At 45.4% G+C, this 17970-nt stretch overlaps 1 protein-coding gene across 2 annotated transcripts in view; it reads right to left on the bottom strand.

Annotated features, from left to right (window-relative positions):
- The window catches only part of LOC110536883 (WD repeat-containing protein 91), a 29132-nt gene that overhangs the window by 5557 nt on the left and 5605 nt on the right, over positions 1–17970 (bottom strand). The window contains exons 5-14 of one of the 2 annotated variants that reach the window (XM_090191570.1): positions 16779–16861; positions 15268–15374; positions 13605–13776; positions 11986–12144; positions 8586–8800; positions 7222–7372; positions 4437–4531; positions 3662–3833; positions 2684–2792; positions 1797–1909 (exon numbers count right to left, since the gene is read on the bottom strand). In XM_090191570.1, the coding sequence (XP_090047696.1) occupies positions 1797–1909; positions 2684–2792; positions 3662–3833; positions 4437–4531; positions 7222–7372; positions 8586–8800; positions 11986–12144; positions 13605–13776; positions 15268–15374; positions 16779–16861 (1376 nt within the window). Of the gene's footprint in view, positions 1–1796; positions 1910–2044; positions 2146–2683; positions 2793–3661; positions 3834–4436; positions 4532–7221; positions 7373–8585; positions 8801–11985; positions 12145–13604; positions 13777–15267; positions 15375–16778; positions 17940–17970 lie in introns of those variants that run through there. The other variant, XM_090191569.1, reaches the window with a different exon arrangement.

Below are 17970 nucleotides of genomic sequence, written 5' to 3' on the forward strand. Positions count from 1 at the left end.
TGTTACTACAGTATACTACCATGTTACTACAGTCTACTACCATGTTACTACCATGTTACTACAGTATACTACCATGTTACTACAGTCTACTACCATATTACTACCATGTTACCACCATGTTACTACAGTCTACTACCATATTACTACCATGTTACTACAGTATACTACCGTGTTACTACAGTCTACTACCATATTACTACCATGTTACTACCATGTTGCTACAGTATACTACCATGTTACTACTGTCTCACTACCATGTTACTACCATGTTACTACAGTCTCTACCATGTTACTACAGTATACTACCATGTTACTACAGTATACTACCATGTTACTACAGTATACTACCATGTTACTACAGTATACTATCATGTTACTAGTCTCATTACCATGTTACTACAGTATACTACCATGTACCTACCATGTTACTACAGTCTCACTACCATGTTACTACAGTATACTACCATGTTACTACCATGTTACTACTGTCTCACTACCATGTTACTACAGTATACTACCATGTTACTACAGTATACTACCATGTTACTACAGTCGCACTACCATGTTACTACAGTATACTACCATGTCACTACCATGTTACTACAGTCTCACTACCATGTTACTACAGTATACTACCATGTTACTACAGTATACTACCATGTTACTACCATGTTACTACTGTCTCACTACCATGTTACTACAGTATACTACCATGTTACTACAGTCTCACTACCATGTTACTACAGTATACTACCATGTTACTACAGTATACTACCATGTTACTACCATGTTACTACAGTCTCACTACCATGTTACTACAGTATACTACCATGTCACTACCATGTTACTACAGTATACTACCATGTTACTACAGTATACTACCATGTTACTACAGTATACTACCATGTTACTACCATGTTACTACTGTCTCACTACCATGTTACTACAGTATACTACCATGTCACTACCATGTTACTACAGTCTCACTACCATGTTACTACAGTATACTACCATGTTACTACAGTATACTACCATGTTACTACCATGTTACTACTGTCTCACTACCATGTTACTACAGTATACTACCATGTTACTACAGTATACTACCATGTTACTACAGTATACTACCATGTTACTACCATGTTACTACTGTCTCACTACCATGTTACTACTGTCTCACTACCATGTTACACCCTGGTTCGAATTCAGGTTGTATCACAACTGCCTGTGATTGGGAGTCCCATAGGGCGGCGCACAATTGGCCCAGCGTCGTCCGGGTTTGGCCGGGGTAGGACGTCATTGTAAATAAGAAAGAATTTGTTCTTAACTGACTTGTCTCGTTAAATAAAAGTAAAATATATATTTTTTTAAATAACCGTGTTAGTTGCATGTTACTACCGCGTTACTACCGTGTTGGTAGCATGTTACTACCACTTTACTACCGTGTTAGTAGCATGTTACTAACACTTTACTACCGTGTTAGTAGCATGTTACTACCACATTACTACGTGTTAGTAGCATGTTACTACCGCGTTACTACCGTGTTAGTAGCATGTTACTACCGCGTTAGTAGCATGTTACTAGCGTGTTAGTAGCATGTTACTACCGTGTTAGTAGCATGTTACTACCGTGTTAGTAGCATGTTACTACCGTGTTAGTAGCATGTTACTACCGCGTTAGTAGCATGTTACTACCGCGTTACTACCGTGTTAGTAGCATGTTACTACCGTGTTAGTAGCATGTTACTACCGTGTTAGTAGCATGTTACTACTGTCTTGCGACCTGAATTCAGTTACCTTGCCGTCCTCTCCGATACTGAACACCGTATTCTCATCATAGCTGAACTCAACACTGTACACCTCCCCATCGTGGGCCCTCCAGCTCATAGCACAGTCATAACGCTGCATGTCTGGAAAATAGAGAAACACATGTTATAACAGCTCATAGCGCAGTCTTAATGCTGCATGTCTGGAAAATAGAGAAACACATGTTATAACAGCTCATAGCGTAGTCATAATGCTGCATGTCTGGAAAATAGAGAAACACATGTTATAACAGCTCATAGCGTAGTCATAACGCTGCATGTCTGGAAAATAGAGAAACACATGTTATAACAGCTCATAGTGTAGTCATAACGCTGCATGTCTGGAAAATAGAGAAACACATGTTAGAACAGCTCATAGTGTAGTTATAACGCTGCATGTCTGGAAAATAGAGAGACTTGTTATAACAGCTCATAGCACAGTCTTAATGCTGCATGTCTGGAAAATAGAGAGACATGTTGTAACAGCTCATAGTACAATCATAGCGCTGGATGTCTGAAGAGGAGGAGCGGTAAGAACATGTTATAACCACTCATAGCACAGCCATAGCGATGCATGTCTGAAGGACTGAGAGAAAAGAGAGGCACATGTTAACACGCATATAAATATAATTATTAGATCAGCACTCTCCACTGAAGTCAGGTTTCATTCAAGTAATTCTATATTCACAGCCTCCTCTTCACTCAGAGACCTCATTGCAGTCAGCTATGTCAACTCCGAGATCTAGTTATTAGTGCCTGCAGTATGTCAAGCGTTATAGCGCATTATGAAGAGACTATTCATCCCACATCTATCTACTATCACCTCAAATCAAATCTCCACGAAGAGCAAAAGTCAACAAAAAATGAGTGAGAGTTTACCGAACAGTCTAATTACTCCGTCGGCAGCGCCAGTTACCAGCAGGTTTCCGTTGTGGTTGAAGGCTGTACAGTTGATGGCTACAGGACCAGGCTCCAGAGAGAACTGAAGCTGAGGACAATAGGATAGGACATGGAGATACCACATGGTTCAGTGAGGGGAAAGACAGGAACGAGGCTACAGGGCTTTAACTTCAGACGGGTAGAGTATACATGTAACAGATTTAGATAATATATAGTACATATCTAGAAATTGTATCTATAATATAATATTTAATAATATTAAATAATATGAATAATCAAATAATATTTTCGACAATGTTTTAGCAAAATAAAGTTCCTGATCTCAGAAAAATACTATCAAGTTGCCCCCTTCAACTTTAAACTATAACTGCAAGCAACACTGGAGAATGAGAAAAATACCATCATAGTACACGTGTTTTGAGTGACATAGTACACATGTTTGGGTGACAAAGTACACATGTTTGGGTGACAAAGTACACATGTTTGGGTGACAAAGTACAAGTGTTTGGGTGACATAGTACAAGTGTTTGGGTGACATAGTACAAGTGTTTGGGTGACATAGTACACGTGTTTGGGTGACATAGTACACGTGTTTGGGTGACATAGTACATGTGTTTTGAGTGACATAGTACACATGTTTGGGTGACATAGTACAAGTGTTTGGGTGACATAGTACACATGTTTGAGTGACATAGTACACGTGTTTGGGTGACATAGTACACGTGTTTTGAGTGACATAGTACACATGTTTGAGTGACATAGTACACGTGTTTGGGTGACATAGTACACGTGTTTTGAGTGACATAGTACACGTGTTTTGAGTGACATAGTACACGTGTTTTGAGTGACATAGTACACGTGTTTTGAGTGACATAGTACACGTGTTTGGGTGACATTGTACACGTGTTTTGGTGACATTGTACACGTGTTTTGGTGACGTGTTTCCTACAGCAGTACCTGCTGTTTGACGGTCTTGGTGTCCCAGAGCAGCAGCTGTCCAGAGACAGAGAGGTGATTGGGGAGCCGTGGTACTGTCTCTGTCACACTCCCAGAGCGCCCAGGCCCAGCGTGTGCTGCTGCAGAACACACAAAGGACGTCCCGCTGGGGCTGCAGGCCAGGGACAGGATCCTACACAACACCACGCAGGGACAGGAGACACCAGACAGACCAGTCAGTACAGTAATACCTTTCATTATTAAACCTCTTCAGGAGACACCAGACAGATCAGTCAGTACAGTAATACCTTTCATTATTAAACCTCTTCAGGAACAGGACAGGAGACACCAGACAGACCAGTCAGTACAGTAATACCTTTCATTATTAAACCTCTTCAGGAACAGGACAGGAGACACCAGACAGACCAGTCAGTACAGTAATACCTTTCATTATTAAACCTCTTCAGGGACAGGACAGGAGACACCAGACAGATCAGTCAGTACAGTAATACCTTTCATTATTAAACCTCTTCAGGGACAGGACAGGAGACACCAGACAGATAAGTCAGTACAGTAATACCTTCCATTATTAAACCTCTTCAGGAGACACCAGACAGATTAAGATGGAGAATCTCCATAGAATTGTTGTTGTTGTTGCCCAGGACTAGGCTTAATCTGTGTCTGGGAATCCACCCCACTCCTGATGAGACATGGAGACTTCTGCTACAGATATCCATTATTCCAACCGTGGCTGCTGCTGGGTCAAATCGCTCTGGATAAGAGACACTTAGCTTACCGTGAATGAGTCTCGTCTATGGTCATCTCATACAGGTTCTTCTTAGCATTAGTGTCGTATAGCCGCACCGTACCCACACCACTGCCCAGCAACAGCTATAAAGAAAAGGGACGCAAACCAAAAACCGTATTACTGATGGGGGGGGGGGTTCCACTTTCCCACCTCACCCTGCAAACAGTCAGAGAACAGGGTGCTGAGGACTGAGGAGGCCATAACTACCTCCTGTAAAACATAGACCTGGTCGGATTGTGTTTCTTCAGGCACCCAATGAGAAGTAAAAACAGACTGAAACAGGAAGGGACAACTGGGGGCTTGTCCAATAAGACATTTTTGTTTAGGATGTACCCTAATGAACATGTACCCTGATGTGCTGTGTTGAGGTCAGAGGTCATACCAGTCTGTCAGGCTCCCACTCCAGAGAGAGCACAGGGTTAGAGAAGCTGTGTTGAGGTCAGAGGTCATACCAGTCTGTCAGGCTCCCACTCCAGAGAGAGCACAGGGTTAGAGAAGCTGTGTTGAGGTCAGAGGTCATACCAGTCTGTCAGGCTCCCACTCCAGAGAGAGCACAGGGTTAGAGAAGCTGTGTTAAGGTCAGAGGTCAGAGCCCCCTTGTGTGGCCGTAATGCCCCCTAAAAATATATGTGCCTTGTGGCCAAAGTGGCTGTTGTGCCCTTGGGTTGAACATAATTATAATACTTCCATTCTTCCGGCTGCCAATCGCCATGCTCCGAACCTCCCACTCACATGACTCTCTCAGATATCTCAATTCTTATTAGCCAATGCCTGTCACATGATCGGGTCCTTCTCAAGTCGGCTACTAGTGTAGACAGACACATCGGGGTACAACCCAGCGGGTCCTTACGCTTCGATCACGCCGACAGGGTCGTTGTGCAAAACGGTACGCAGCGTCAGCTGGAAATGTTTACAACAACAGTTCAACATTCACCTTCTGCTACCGTTTCTGTCAAGCCGTCTACAGCACACAGTTTGACGTATTACGTTTGATAAACCCAACGTCCTCACCACACGGAACGCACTGCAACTGTCTCTGCAACGCAATGCTGCAAGGAAAAAGCAGCGTTTCATTGGAAAGGGATGTACTTCTGGTGGACCAGAATCGTTCTGCGTGAGAAATAAATATTCCTAAAATACTCTGAGACAGGTTTGGGACAGGTGGGACAGGTGTCGGACAGGTAGGACAGGTGTAGGACAGGTGAGACAGGTGTGGGACAGGTGGGACAGGTGTGGGACAGGTAGGGCAGGTGTAGGACAGGTATGACAGGTGTGGGACAGGTGGGACAGCTGTGGGACAGGTATGACAGGTGTGGGACAGGTGAGACAGGTGTGGGACAGGTGAGACAGGTGTGGGACAGGTAAGACAGGTGTGGGACAGGTAGGACAGCTGTGGGACAGGTGTGACAGGTGTGGGACAGGTAAGACAGGTGTGGGACAGGTAAGACAGCTGTGGGACAGGTGTGACAGGTGTGGGACAGGTAAGACAGGTGTAGGACAAATATGACAGGTGTGGGACAGGTAGGACAGCTGTGGGACAGGTGAGACAGGTGTGGGACAGGTAAGACAGGTGTGGGACAGGTAGGACAGCTGTGGGACAGGTGGGACAGCTGTGGGACAATAAAATCACAAATGAAGGCAACCGCTCCACATTAGAAATAAAACGTCTAAAAGCAATGAGGCTGATGGAAAATATCAGAACGTTTAGCTTTTAAAATGTTGATAAACTATTAGGCTATTTCTACACATTTATACGAGGCAAGCGAAGCACACAAGGCAGTAGTAGGCTGTAAACAGGAACGTTCCAGAACGCGTAGGTTGTTAATATGACTATGACTTGTGTCTTTGGCTGCTGGACAACAAAAGAAAGTTGAAAACATGAGAGCTGGTTTCAATGACATAGGAGGAAGTGTTTATAAAAGAATCGCCCTTTTAATATATTCCTGTGTTCGGAACAACGTAAGATTTTTACCCCCCCCCCCCCAAAAAAAAATCACGCCCAGATTTTTTAAACAATTAGGTTTAAGGTTAAATAGTTTCCAAAATGTTGACTGCCTCCGTTCAGATGGCGATGTTGTGGTGATGTTGCGGCTCACAACACATAACAGCGCTTCAAGTATGACAGAATCGAGCTTTCAGACTGTAATATTAATGATCCTACATTACATTTGTTAAACATGACTGGCGTTGAGCCTATACACAAACTGTAGCCAATACCAACATGTAGGATCATTATTTATGGACGTTTACATACACTTATATTTTTCTTAACAGAATAGCTACTGTTTTTGGCTTTCAAATCAATTTAATTTGCTATTTGGGTTATGGCCTTGGTGCCCTATCAGAGGGCCGTGGTGCCCTAGCAGGTGCCCTTGGTGCCCTATCAGAGGGCCGTGGTGCCCTAGCTGATACCCTTGGTGCCCTAGCAGAGGCCCCTTGGTGCCCTAGCAGAGGCCCCTTGTTGCCCTAGCAGAGGCCCCTTGGTGCCCTAGCAGAGGCCCTTTGGTGCCCTAGCAGAGGCCCCTTGGTGCCCTGGCAGATACCCCTTGGTGCCCTAGCAGAAGGCCTTGGTGCCCTAGCAGAAGGCCTTGGTACCCTAGCAGAAGGCCTTGGTACCCTAGCAGATACCCTTGGTGCCTTAGCAGATACCCTTGGTGCCCTAGCAGAGGCCCCTTGGTGCCCTGGAAAGATGATTGGCTACCTCTTGAAGGCCAAATGGCCTTGCCCCCTAAAAAAAAAAAATTCTAGGCCTAGTTGAGGTCAGAGGTCATACCAGTCTGTCGGGCTTGGTGGCCCACTCCAGGGACAGCAGAGGGGACTTGGACATGATGGTGGCCTTGGTCTGCATGATGGGGTTGAAGGACCACACCTTGATGACCCCGTCCACGTCCAAACTGGCTACCCTCCTCCCTGAGCAGTCCACCCTGGGACCGGAGACAGGAGACACAGTGAACGTACACGATGGAGCTGGACCTCATTAACACCCTTTTCAGAACATTGAACCGTACCGTGTTGTGTCTTTTATTTGACTGAGAACACATTCTCATTTTACTACAAAGACCTAGGGAGTAGTTACAAGGATGAATGAGCCAATTGTAAGCTGGGGATGATTAGGCGATCGTGGTGGTTTGAGGGGCCAGATTTAGAATTTAGACAGGACACCGGGGTTAACACCCCTACTCTTACGATAAGTGCCGTGGGATCTTTAATGACCTCAGAGAGTCAGGACACCCTTTTAACGCCCCATCCGAAAGACAGCACCCTTACACAGGGCAATGTCCCCAATCACTGCCCCGGGGCATTGGGATATATATATATTTTAAAACGAGAGGAAAGAGTGTCTCCTACTGGCCCTCCAACACCACTTCCAACTCGGACAGTTTATATTCACATTGTCCTTTCCAGCATGGTTCCATGGCCAGGGCAGTACAGCTTTGTTACTATGGTGGATGTGTAACCAGGGCAGTACAGCTCTGTTACTATGGTGGATGTGTAACCAGGGCAGTACAGCTCTGTTACTATGGTGGATGTGTAACCAGGGCAGTACAGCTCTGTTACTATGGTGGATGTGTAACCAGGGCAGTACAGATCTGTTTGGCTCAGTAAGGAGAACAGATATCTAACACTGGAAAGTGTACACAGTATATCCCGGTGATCAATATGTCTGATTACTCAGTATATCCCGGTGATCAATATGTCTGATTACTCAGTATATCCCGGTGATCAATATGTCTGATTACTCAGTATATCCCGGTGATCAGTATGTTTGATTACTCAGTATATCAAGGTGATCAATATGTCTGATTACTCAGTATATCCCGGTGATCAATATGTCTGATTACTCAGTATATCCCGGTGATCAATATGTCTGATTACTCAGTATATCCCGGTGATCAATATGTCTGATTACTCAGTATATCCCGGTGATCAATATGTCTGATTACACAGTATATCCCGGTGATCAGTATGTCTGATTACTCAGTATATCCCGGTGATCAATATGTCTGATTACTCAGTATATCCCGGTGATCAATATGTCTGATTACTGTAGTAGATCAATAATGTTCATCAGGAGTTCCACTCCACTAGACGCTGACTGTAACAGGTGTTCAATGTGTCGTCGCGGTGATGTCCTACCTGCAGTACATGATCGAGGAGTGATGCTCTGCGTACTCTTCCTGACCGAGCTTGATGAAGGGATGTTCCACCCCCAGCACCCCTGTACCCCTCTGTCCCTCCCCGCTGACCTGTGTCTGGCTGGGGGGAGGAGGAGGGTCTATCGGGTCACTGCTGGTGGTCCCCCCCTCAAGTTGAGGCTCTGGGTCCCCACTCTCCCCTCTCTTCTCAGGCACCTGAAAGAAGAGACGAGACGGATTTAGCTTCCTGATAATACAGCCAGGAATCCCTCCCATACTTCACTACCTCCCATACCTCCCATACTTCCCTACTTCCCCACTTTCCCACTTCCATACTTCCCTACTTCCCATACTTCCCTACTTCCCATACTTCCCTACTTCCCATACTTCCCATACTTCCCTACTTCCCATACTTCCCATACTTCCCATACTTCACTACTTCCCATTCTTCCCATACTTCCCATTCTTCCCATACTTCCCATACTTCCCATACTTCCCTACTTCCCATACTTCCCATACTTCCCATACTTCACTACTTCCCATACTTCACTACTTCCCATTCTTCCCATACTTCCCATACTTCCCATTCTTCCCTACTTTCCATTCTTCCCATACTTCCCATACTTCCCTACTTTCCATTCTTCCCATACTTCCCATACTTCCAATACTTCCCTACTTCCCATTCTTCCCTACTTCCCTTACTTCCATACTTCCCTACTTCCCATACTTCCCTACTTCCCTACTTTCCTACTTCCCATACTTTCCTACTTCCCATACTTCCCTACTTCCCATTCTTTCCTACTTCCCATTCTTCCCATTCTTCCCTACTTCCCTACTTCCCATACTTCCCATACTTCCCTACTTCCATACTTCCATACTTCCCATTCTTCCCATTTTTTCCTACTTCCCATTCTTCCCTACTTCCCATACTTCCATACTTCCCATACTTCCCATACTTCCCTACTTCCCATACTTCCCATACTTCCCTACTTCCCTATTTCCCATACTTCCCATACTTCCCATGCTTCCCTACTTCCCATACTTCCCATACTTCCCTACTTCCCTATTTCCCTACTTCCCTTCAGACCCCATATACAGTCGTGGGATCTTAATTTGATCCATTTCGTCACAGGGGGAAAATAATCCTGCAACAGGAGGATTTGAATGTCTACAGAATATTTAAAATGGCTGCCAGTCGGCATCTGGAAGCTGTGATTGTAGGCTACAATAGCTTAAGACTGCAGGTCCACTGGTCATCAAGTAGCCTATGTAGACTATGTGCAGGTTACAGCGTGTCTCGTGTGAATTATTATGTGGGTTATAGTACATGGACAACACTTGTAGGGGGTAGAGGTATTTTTTGTTCGGGGAAATCCTTTTTTTTTTTTTTGATCAGTTGTTTCACTACAGTGCATTTGGAAAGTACAGCCTTATTCTAAAATGTATTAAATAGTTCCCCCCCCCCCTCTCAATCTACACACAATAGCCCATAATAACATCCCAATACCCCATAATGACATCCCAATACCCCATAATGACATTACAATACCCCATAATGACATCACAATACCCCATAATGACATCACAATACCTCATAATGACATCACAATGCCCCATAATGACATCACAATAGGAATGTGCACCAAAGCTGTTGCCAGAGAATGCAATGTTCATTTCTCTACCGCAGTACGTCCAACCGGCCTCACAACCGCAGACCACGTGTAACCACGCCACCCCAGAACCTCCACATCTCACAACCGCAGACCACGTGTAACCACGCCAACCCAGAACCTCCACATCTCACAACCGCAGACCACGTGTAACCACGCCAACCCAGAACCTCCACATCTCACAACCGCAGACCACGTGTAACCACGCCAACCCAGAACCTCCACATCTCACAACCGCAGACCACGTGTAACCACGCCAACCCAGAACCTCCACATCTCACAACCGCAGACCACGTGTATGGCGTCGTTTGGGCGAGTGGTTTGCTGATGTCAACGTGGTGAACAGAGTGCCCCATTGTTGTGCCATTCATCAACTCGTGTTTCAGCATGATAATGCACGACCCCATGTCGGAAGGATCGGTACACAATTCCTGGAAGCTGAACATTTCCTTCCCAGTTCTTCTATGGCCTGCATACTCACCAGACATGTCACCCATTGAGCATGTTTGGGATGCTCTGGATCGACATGTACGACAGCGTGTTCCAGTTCCCGCCAATATCCAGCGACTTCGCACAGCCATTGAAGAGGAGCGGGACAACATTCCACAGGCCACAATCAACAGCCTGATCAACTCTATGTGAAGGAGATGTGTCGCGCTGCATGAGGCAAATGGTGGTCAGTGACTGGTTTTCTGATCCCACGTCCCTTCCCTTCTTTAAGTATCTGTAACTAACAGATGCATATCTGTATTCTCAGCAGAGTATGTGAGCGGAGCGAGGAGCGGAACGTGCCCGATTTCACTGGAGCGAGATTCCCAAAGGCTGGAGATCGGTCTTCTCTCCAGTAGCACTCACTTCAGGAGCTCAGGGCATGCCGGCCCAGCATGCATTTGGAGTCTACTTGTGTGCTGCTATAGCTCCTTGCTATAGCTACTGTCATCTAGTGTGCTAAATGTTTTCATACAGAAACTGATAAAACACAGTCATGTCGAATCAACTCCGATTCCCAGTCGTGTCGAATCAACTCCGATTCCCAGTCATGTCGAATCAACTCCGATTCCCAGTCATGTCGAATCAACTCCGATTCCCAGTCATGTCGAATCAACTCCGATTCCCAGTCATGTCGAATCAACTCCGATTCCCAGTCGTGTCGAATCAACTCCGATTCCCAGTCGTGTCGAATCAACTCCGATTCCCAGTCGTGTCGAATCAACTCCGATTCCCAGTCGTGTCGAATCAACTCCGATTCCCAGTCGTGTCGAATCAACTCCGATTCCCAGTCGTGTCGAATCAACTCCGATTCCCAGTCATGTCGAATCAACTCCGATTCCCAGTCATGTTGAATCAACTCCGATTCCCAGTCATGTCAAACCAACTCCGATTCCCAGTCATGTCAAACCAAGTCCGATTCCCAGTCATGTCAAATCAACTCCGATTCCCAGTCATGTCGAATCAACTCCGATTCCCAGTCATGTCAAACCAACTCCGATTCCCAGTCATGTCGAATCAACTCCGATTCCCAGTCATATCGAATCAACTCCCAACTTCCCAGTCATGTGTTTTTGTTCTACTGTGTGTTATTTTTAGTAATACATTGTTATTGGTTACTGCTTTATTGAAAGAGGGAAAGCACGTAAATGTAAGCCAGGAACTTGGTAACAGAAAGTGGAATTAAATTCTAAATATGTCCACTAGGCAACATCCTTTCCTTAGTAATACAGTAGGTGAAACCTGAATTTGTGGCTTGGAGAAGAGCTCCTTCCTTTCCTTCTCGTGGTCCTGGTGTCGTCTCTGTCTGGGGTGGGAAGTAGACCCAGCCTGCTGATCACTGGTTCCCCCAGCGCTACAGACCGGCCTGGGCTCCTTGGAGGCCGCTACTGGGTCCTTGGGCTTCACAGAATAAGAGACATGAAAGCGGTTTGTTTTCCAAAACACAGTTAAGTCTGTAATCAAAGACACCCCATCATAAGTATTTACCCCGTATTGTGTAAACGTATTATGTAAACGTATTGTGTAAACGTATTATGTAAACGTATTATGTAAACGTATTATGTAAACGTATTGTGTAAACGTATTATGTAAACGTATTGTGTAAACGTATTGTGTAAACGTATTATGTAAACGTATTGTGTAAACGTATTATGTAAACGTATTATGTAAACGTATTGTGTAAACGTATTGTGTAAACGTATTATGTAAACGTATTGTGTAAACGTATTGTGTAAACGTATTATGTAAACGTATTGTGTAAACGTATTATGTAAACGTATTGTGTAAACGTATTGTGTAAACGTATTATGTAAACGTATTGTGTAAACGTATTATGTAAACGTATTATGTAAACGTATTGTGTAAACGTATTGTGTAAACGTATTATGTAAACGTATTATGTAAACGTATTGTGTAAACGTATTGTGTAAACGTATTGTGTAAACGTATTATGTAAACGTATTATGTAAACGTATTGTGTAAACGTATTATGTAAACGTATTATGTAAACGTATTGTGTAAACGTATTGTGTAAACGTATTGTGTAAACGTATTATGTAAACGTATTATGTAAACGTATTGTGTAAACGTATTGTGTAAACGTATTGTGTAAACGTATTATGTAAACGTATTATGTAAACGTATTGTGTAAACGTATTATGTAAACGTATTATGTAAACGTATTGTGTAAACGTATTGTGTAAACGTATTATGTAAACTTATTATGTAAACGTATTGTGTAAACGTATTGTGTAAACGTATTGTGTAAACGTATTGTGTAAACGTATTATGTAAACTTATTATTTCACAATGTATTATGTAAACGTATTGTTTCACAACGTATTATGCGATTCGTTAAGCCAAAATGTTTCACCTGAACTAAGTTAAGTTTGCCTAAACAAAGGGGGGTGAATACTTATGCAAAGACTATATTTTAGTTTTACATTTTTGTAATCATTTTGTATTTTGTGTAGATCAATGACCCCCCCCCCCACCCCCCAAAAAAAATGTAATCCCAATTTGAAAATGCAACCAAATGCGGAAAAAAAAATCCCAAGGGGGGTGAATACTTACCGTATGATACCAACTGTAAATACTGAAAAATAGATACCGCTAGTCATGTCATAAATGGTGTAAACGGCTAAATATTGGTAAAAGTTTAAAGCCACTTGAGTAACAGTTATCCAAGAACAGTATGGCACAAACAGTGAGTGGAAGGGATTTTCCACAGAAACTTTATCTAGCCCCTTAAAACGCATCCCTGAGGGTCTATAAGTCCAGCGTCTCAGTCTCAAGGGATGCCCCCCCCCACAGAAAAAAACAAAAAACAGCCTAATTTCCGGAAGAACATATGGCCTCACTTGATTGGCTGCGGTGTCCTTGCGTCCCAGCGTGGCCTGTGTTGGCGAGGACCCAGGAAGTCCTCGAGGCATCTTGCCAGGTACCCGTCTGGCCTGGGGCAGGAATGTAGAGAAGAAGTTCCTGGAAGGGGTGGTGGTGAGGGCGGGGTTACGCTGGCTCGTCACCAGGTCCCTGTGGAGGACAGACGAATCAAATGTGAATCAAACATTTAGTCATACATGAATCAAGCGGGAATCAAACATGAATCAAATGTGAATCAAACGTGAATCAAGCAGATCTCTGTGTAGAGGTATTAGAGGTGATGAAGACCAAAGTGGTTGAAAAGTTGTCATCAATAAGATTGATTCAACATTTAGAGATATCAGATACCTCAGCTGCTTTTTTAAAACCCCATTCTTCGCTGATGCTGTGTGCAGGTCCACTCACAACTGTAAAACTCAATTAACTATCAGTTACCATGTGCTGTTGTGTGCCTAGCGAGTAAACAAGGTCTATTTGGGAGACAAGCCAAGACTGTTCTGAAAGAAAATGGAAAGCGCCGTGAGAAAATACAGATACTAGATTTCTTGTCTGAAGACCTTTTTTTGATTCAGTTTCCAACGAGTCTCTTAAAACTGGACTTCTTTGCTAAGTGGTGCGTTTAAGCTTCATGAGTGGTTCCTACCTTTTTTGCGAGCCATTTGCTTTGTTAAATAGACTGTTTCACGTTACAAACTACAGACCAAACTACAGACTAGCTGGAAATGTCCTCAGACAGCGTTGTGTTGTGGTTCCTTTTCTACACAGTGTTTGGTATTGTATTCCCAAAGCCAAACCCTGACAGGAGTCCACCAAGGCCCTTCATACCAAGGCCCGTGTCCCCAAAAGCGTCTCAAGAGTAGGAATGCTGATCTAGGATCAGTTTTGTCTTTTCAATCGTATTAATAAGATGGAGGGGGGGGGGGGGGGGGACCTGATCGCACATCAGCACTTCTACTCGGAGAAACTTTATGAATGAAGGCCCAGGGCTCCAGACATCCCAGCAGCCACTGAGGCCCTCAAGGGCCTGAGCGGTGCATCCCAGCAGCCACTGAGGCCCTCAAGGGCCAGAGCTATGCATCCCAGCAGCCACTGGGGCCCTCAAGGGCCGGAGCTGTGCATCCCAGCAGCCACTGGGGCCCTCAAGGGCCGGAGCTGTGCATCCCAGCAGCCACTGGGGCCCTCATGGGCCGGAGCTGTGCATCCCAGCAGCCACTGGGGCCCTCAAGGGCCGGAGCTGTGCATCCCAGCAGCCACTGGGGCCCTCATGGGCCGGAGCTGTGCATCCCAGCAGCCACTGGGGCCCTCATGGGCCGGAGCTGTGCATCCCAGCAGCCACTGGGGCCCTCAAGGGCCGGAGCTGTGCATCCCAGGAAAGAGCAAATAGACAGAACAACTGAAACTAATCATGGTGGAAAAACAACAATTCAGGGTGAATTGTTTATTCATCGTCCTTATTCATACGTTAACACATTAAAACAGTTTTAATATATATTATATTGGTTAAATTATACATCTACAGTATCGTACAAAGAGGAGAAAATACAAACCAAATAACTATATCATACAATTATTAAAACCTTCACTAAAAGCCCTCCCTTCAACCCCAAAGTGGGTCAATCCAAGCTCAAAGTTAGTCCTCACAGCTCAGTGTCTCCGAGGCGGTCCATGTTTTGTACGTAGGGGGGGAGTTTGTGATGCACCATCTCTTCCTGCTTCTTGAGTTTAGCCTCTCCCTGCAGGGAAAATAGCTGGAGGCAGGGAAGAGACAGAGAGAGAGAGGGGGGGGGTAGAGATGGGAAGAGAGAGAGAGAGAAGGGGGGGTAGAGATGGGAAGAGACAGAGAGAGAGAGAGAGAGGGGGGGGGTAGAGATGGGAAGAGAGAGAGAGAGAGGGGGGGCAAAGATGGGAAGAGAGAGAGCGAGAGAGAGAGAGGGGGGGCAAAGATGGGAAGAGAGAGAGAGAGAGGGGGGGGTAGAGATGGGAAGAGAGAAAGAGAGAGAGGGGGTAGAGATGGGAAGGGAGAGACAGAGAGAGAGAGAGAGAGAGAGAGAGAGAGGGGGGGTGGAGATGGGGAGAGAGAAAGAGAGAGAGAGGGGGGTAGAGATGGGAAGAGAGAGAGAGAGGGGGGTAGAGATGGGAAGAGAGAAAGAGAGAGAGAGAGGGGGGGGGGTAGAGATGGGAAGAGAGAGAGGGGGGGTAGAGATGGGAAGAGAGAAAGAGAGAGAGAGAGAGAGGGGGGTAGAGATGGGAAGAGAGAGAGGGGGGGTAGAGATGGGAAGAGAGAAAGAGAGAGAGAGAGAGGGGGGTAGAGATGGGAAGAGAGAGAGAGGGGGGGGTAGAGATGGGAAGAGAGAAAGAGAGCGAGGGTGCAGAGAAGAGAGAGAGGGAGGGAGAGAGAGAGAGAGAGGGAGAGGGGGCAGAGAAGAGAGAGAGAGAGAGAGAGAGAGAGGGGGCAGAGAAGAGAGAGAGGGAGAGAGAGAGAGAGAGGGAGAGAGAGAGAGAGAGAGAGAGGGGGGGCAGAGAAGAGAGAGAGGGAGAGAGAGAGGGCAGAGAAGAGAGAGAGAGAGAGAGAGAGAGAGGGAGAGGGGGCAGAGAAGAGAGAGAGAGAGAGAGAGAGAGAGAGACAGAGAAAGAGAGAGAGAGGGGGGGCAGAGAAGAGAGAGAGACAGAGAGAGAGAGAGAGAGGGGGGGCAGAGAAGAGAGAGAGACAGAGAGAGAGAGAGAGAGAGAGGGGGGGCAGAGAAGAGAGAGAGACAGAGAGAGAGAGAGAGAGGGGGGGCAGAGAAGAGAGAGAGGGAGAGAGAGAGGGCAGAGAAGAGAGAGAGAGAGAGAGAGGGAGAGGGGGCAGAGAAGAGAGAGAGGGAGAGAGAGAGCTTTAGCAGCCATCCTTAGGCCCTTTGAGACTTCCTCGTGAGGGAAGCAGTATGTGCCACAGTTTTGGAAACGGAGAGACTTAACAAGTGATTCCTGTAAATAACCAACTGTAAACTGTGAAGTAACTGTCACACTCCTAAACAACGCTGGTATGAGTATACCCCGTGGGGCTGTACAGGAAGTAAATCAATGTTGAGTGTCTTGGTTTCAAACTTTTTCGGTATTAAGCACAAACTGGCTCGCAAGGATATGACCCGTTATTAGATGAGAAAACAGACCATGTGTCTGAGCTGATCATTCTCCTCCTGTAGACAAGTGGTCCTCTGGACTTCAGAGTCAAAGCTCAGGAGCACAGGCTGCGGTGGTTTGCTGTCAAGGAAGAAACTACTCCAAGGATAGTATGTATAGTTTTGTTGACGTTTAAAATGGACATTGTTACGTTGCCGTTTACTTCCTTGTTTTGAAAGGATTCCACGTTCCTCTTTACGACATCTGGAGATTGTGTTGACACAACCTGGTGTGATGCCGATGCAGCGTGACATCTCCCAAGACAAGCAAAAACACAGTGACCTGATATTACCCTGATGGCTAGCCTCAGAGCATGTGTCTGCACTGTAGTCTAGAGTGTCTGTAGTCTAGAGTGTCTGTAGTCTAGAGTGTCTGTAGTCTAGAGTGTCTGTAGTCTACCGTGTCTGTAGTCTAGAGTGTCTGTACTGTAGTCTAGAGTGTCTGTAGTCTAGCGTGTCTGTAGTCTAGAGTGTCTGTAGTCTAGAGTGTCTGTAGTCTAGAGTGTCTGTACTGTAGTCTAGTGTCTATAGTCTAGAGTGTCAGTACTGTAGTCATTGTGTGTCTGTAGTCTAGAGTGTCTGTAGTCATCGTGTGTCTGTAGTCATCGTGTGTCTGTAGTCTAGAGTGTCTGTAATCATCGTGTGTCTGTAGTCTAGAGTGTCTGTAGTCTAGAGTGTCTGTAGTCATCGTGTGTCGTGTGTCTAGAGTGTCTGTAGTCATCGTGTGTCTGTAGTCTAGAGTGTCTGTAGTCTAGAGTGTCTGTAGTCTAGAGTGTCTGTAGTCTACCGTGTCTGTAGTCTAGAGTGTCTGTAGTCTAGAGTGTCTGTACTGTAGTCTAGAGTGTCTGTAGTCTAGCGTGTCTGTAGTCTAGCGTGTCTGTAGTCTAGAGTGTCTGTAGTCTAGAGTGTCTGTACTGTAGTCTAGAGTGTCTATAGTCTAGAGTGTCAGTACTGTAGTCATTGTGTGTCTGTAGTCTAGAGTGTCTGTAGTCATCGTGTGTCTGTAGTCATCGTGTGTCTGTAGTCTAGAGTGTCTGTAATCATCGTGTGTCTGTAGTCTAGAGTGTCTGTAGTCTAGAGTGTCTGTAGTCATCGTGTGTCGTGTGTCTAGAGTGTCTGTAGTCATCGTGTGTCTGTAGTCTAGAGTGTCTGTAGTCTAGAGTGTCTGTAGTCTTGCCCACAG

Source organism: Oncorhynchus mykiss, chromosome 12 (assembly GCF_057628025.1).
Source record: "Oncorhynchus mykiss isolate SJ-2025 chromosome 12, ASM5762802v1, whole genome shotgun sequence".
In the NCBI taxonomy this organism is placed as follows: Eukaryota; Metazoa; Chordata; class Actinopteri; order Salmoniformes; family Salmonidae; genus Oncorhynchus; species Oncorhynchus mykiss.